The sequence below is a fragment of the Arachis stenosperma genome, chromosome 9 (genome assembly GCF_014773155.1).
Source record: "Arachis stenosperma cultivar V10309 chromosome 9, arast.V10309.gnm1.PFL2, whole genome shotgun sequence".
NCBI classification, from domain to species: domain Eukaryota; kingdom Viridiplantae; phylum Streptophyta; class Magnoliopsida; order Fabales; family Fabaceae; genus Arachis; species Arachis stenosperma.
In genome coordinates this window covers 11,828,709-11,832,330 of record NC_080385.1, presented here as the reverse complement: position 1 = coordinate 11,832,330, position 3,622 = coordinate 11,828,709, and the positions used below count along the sequence as shown (strand labels likewise).

The 3,622-nt window shown below is 42.7% G+C and overlaps 1 protein-coding gene across 1 annotated transcript; it reads right to left on the bottom strand.

Annotated features, from left to right (window-relative positions):
* Positions 1–1,498: 1,498 nt before the first annotated feature.
* On the bottom strand, positions 1,499–3,220 carry LOC130949061 (uncharacterized). The gene has a single exon (XM_057877889.1). It carries the CDS (start codon positions 3,218–3,220, stop codon positions 1,499–1,501), a length of 1,722 nt encoding a protein of 573 aa, XP_057733872.1.
* Between the last annotated feature and the right edge of the window lie 402 nt (positions 3,221–3,622).

Sequence of the window (3,622 nt, the reverse complement as noted above, 5' to 3'; positions counted from 1 at the left end):
GGAGATCTAAACAAAGTCGGAGTCCTAAGATGAGAGCTTCATATTCGGACTTATTGTTACTGGCTTTAAAAGATAGGTGGAAGGAATGTTCAAAAATGCAGCCATCGTCGGCCTCAAGACGGATACCCACACCACAGCCTTCATTGTTTGATGAGCCATCTACGTATAAAGTCCATTGTTTTGTATGGTCCTCCTCTGAAGGCATCGTAAGCTCGGCAATAAAGTTGGCCAAAAATTGTGACTTAATCGGTCCTCTTGATTGGAACCTGATGTTGAACTCGGACAATTCGATTGACCACTTAATAAATCTGCCTGCAATTTCTAGTTTGTGTAGTACTTGGCGTAACGGGTGATTGGTCCTGACATGGATGACGTGGCTCTGGAAATAAGGTCGGAGTCTTCTTGTTAAAAATATTAATGTTAAAGCCAGCTTCTCTATCCTCGGATAGTTTAGTTCGGCGTGTTGGAGAGTTTTACTGACGAAGTACACTGGATGTTGAGTTCTGTCCCTTTCTGTAACAAGAGCAGAACTTATCGCCCAATCAGTAACTGATAAATACAGGAATAAATCCTCCCCTTGTAAGGATTTTTGTAAAATCAGCGGTTGCGAGAGAGTTGTTTTTAGTTCATTAAAAGCTCTCTCACAATCGTCATTCCACTGAAATTTATTTTTCTTTTTTATTGTTTGTGAAAAGGGAATAGGTTTTGAAGCTAAACACGGGATAAATCTGGATAGTGCCGCAAGTCTTCCTGTGAGGCGTTGGACTTCTTTTATTATTGTAGGGCTTGTCATTTCCACAACTGCTCTGCATTTGTCAGGATTCGCCTCTATACCCCTGTTTGTTAATAGAAAACCTAAGAACTTACCACCTTGAACAGCGAAGGCGCACTTCTCCGGGTTTAGACGCATGTTGTAGTGGCGTATTTGGCCGAAGATTTCTCTTAGGTCGTTGATATAGTTTTTGCCGATTTTTGTCTTGGCGACCATGTCATCGACATATACCTCTATATCCCTACCGATTTGTTTGGCAAAGACTTTGTCCATAAGACGCTGATAAGTTGCTCCTACATTATTTAGCCCAAAGGGCATAACTTTATAACAGTAGTTACCAAATTCGGTTATAAATGCCGTTTTATTTTGATCAGAAGGGTGCATAAGAATTTGATTATAACCCGAATTGGCATCCATAAAACTTAAGGTAGCATAACCAGAAGCATTATCTACCAAAGAGTCTATGGATGGTAAAGGATAGGAATCCTTTGGGCATGCTTTGTTTAAGTCAGTAAAGTCGACGCACATGCGCCACTTACCGTTTTGTTTCCTTACCATTACCACGTTGGCCAACCAGATAGTAAATATGATTTCTTTAATGAATTCTACATCAATCAGCTTTTGAGTTTCTTCTAATGACGCTCTTCTCTTTTCATCGCCGAGCTTTCGTTTCTTCTGCTGCACTGGTCGTGCGGATGGGTGTACAGCCAATTTGTGGCCGATGATCTATGGGTCGATGCCGGGCATGTCAGAAGGCGTCCATGCAAAGAGGTCAACTTGCTCTTGTAGAAAGGTCGTTATTGCCTGCAGTTCTCCCGTGCTTATTGACGTACCTATATAAGTAAATTTATTAGGGTCAGTATTGAAATATAATTTTTGTAATTCTCTGGATGGTGTAGGCCGCTCAAGGAAGTTGGCTCTTGGATCTAGGTCGGCTAATGCCGAGCTGCTAGTGGCAAGGTGGACATTGTTGACTTGTGGTTTTGAACGATCTGGGAGTTTTATGATGATGTTGTAACATTGGCATACCTCTTTATGATCTCCATGAATTGTTATAACGTGATCGTCCTGCAGAGGAAACTTAACACATATGTGAACTGTAGATACGATTGCGTCGAACTTGTTTAAGAAAGGTCGGCCGAGTATAAGATTATATGGACTGAAGCAATCTACTACTAAATATTGAATATCACAAGTTTTTGAAAGAGGATGCTCACCTAGTGTGATTTTTAACAACACTGACCCTAATACCGGAACTCGCTCACCCGAGAAACTGACATGGTCTCCCCCTGTTGTCTGGAGGATGTTGTCACTCAGCTTCATTTTTTGGAATGTTGAATAGAACAGAACGTCGGCGCTACTGCCTGGATCTAGAAGTACTTTCCTTACTAACAGATCTCCCAATTGAAGAGTGATAACCACGGGGTCATCTAGGTTCTGTATGCTGGAATCGAAGTCTGCATGCGTAAATGTCACTTTTGGGAGTTGTGTCGCGTGTTGAGCTTCACGCTGTGGTCCATTTACCAAGCATATAGCTCGGAACGATCTCTTCCTTGCCGAGCTTAAGGACCCTCCACTGGCGTATCCCCCTGAAATACAATTAATTATACCTCGAGGCTTTTCATATTGGCTTGAGGATGCATTTTCTTTTCCTCGGTGTTGTTGTTCAGTCGACTCATTGGATGTGGGAGGTGTTGAACGTCGTTGGATGTGACCTCCGATGTACTTGTCAAGGTGGCCCTGCTGAGCTAGCCGTTCTAAGAGATCTTTTGCCACTACACAGTCGTGAGTAGTGTGACCGTACTTCTGGTGGAAAGTGCAATATTTAGACTTGTCCATGTTCTTAGTATCTTGATAGGTACCGGCCTTCCTTGGTGACTTAATCAGTTTTGAATTCAGGATCTCTTTGATTATGTCCTCTCGCTTAGTGTTGAACTGTGTATAAGAATCAAATCGATGCGTTAGCTTAAAACTTTTCTTACTATTTGGTGCTTTATCTTCATCTCTGTAATATGTTTTGTCAGACTTTCGAGCTTGTCTAAGCTCTTCGATATCAATTTGTCCTTTGGCTTTCTCGTGGAACTCGACAAGAGTCTTTGGCTTGGCTACCGTGATGGTTTCTTGGAACTTTCCAGGTCGGAGTCCGCTTTTGATAGCGTGCAGATGGACTTCAGGGTGGAGGTCGGGTATGCTGATAGCGACTTTCGTGAAGCGAGTCATGTAGTCCTTCAAACTTTCGTTTTGTTCCTGCTTGATTGTGTTCAGGTAATCTGAGTCGTGCAGATAAATTGCAAATCTAGCAAAGTGGTCTTCAAATAGCTTGGCTAGCTGTTGAAATTGTGAGATAGAACCTGCAGGCAAAGCACAAAGCCAATCAAGTGCAGGACCGTCTAAATAATTCGGAAAACAACGGCATAAAACAGTATTTGATGCAACGTTAACGATCATTATTGATCGGAATTTTTTGAAAAACTTTTTCGGATCTCCGAGGCCATCATAAGGAGTGAGAGTCAGTGGTAGGGTGAATCTTTGTGGTAGTTCGAAGTTCATCACTTCTGGCGTGAAGGGTCCCACGGACTCATCTGGCTCTTCATCCTCGTCTTCAAGCTGGGCTCCCTCAACTCAGATGGTCTTCGAGACGTGGGAGGGGTCGGAATAATGTTCGTTGTCTTTCGGTTGTTGGTGATGAGTGTTGTTATTTTCTATCCAAGCATTGTTCAGCTCGGTGATTTGGGCAGGCATTCTTTGATTCTCCTCTGCCATACGCTGATTAGTTTGTTGTAGCTCGGTTACCATCCAAAGTAGTTCGGATGGGGAAGGAGGTTGTACATCAGCCATGGATACGAGTGA

Excerpts from the sequence above, each read along its gene's own strand:
- LOC130949061 (XM_057877889.1), bottom strand. The coding sequence starts at position 3,220 with ATGATCGTTAACGTTGCATCAAATACTGTTTTATGCCGTTGTTTTCCG.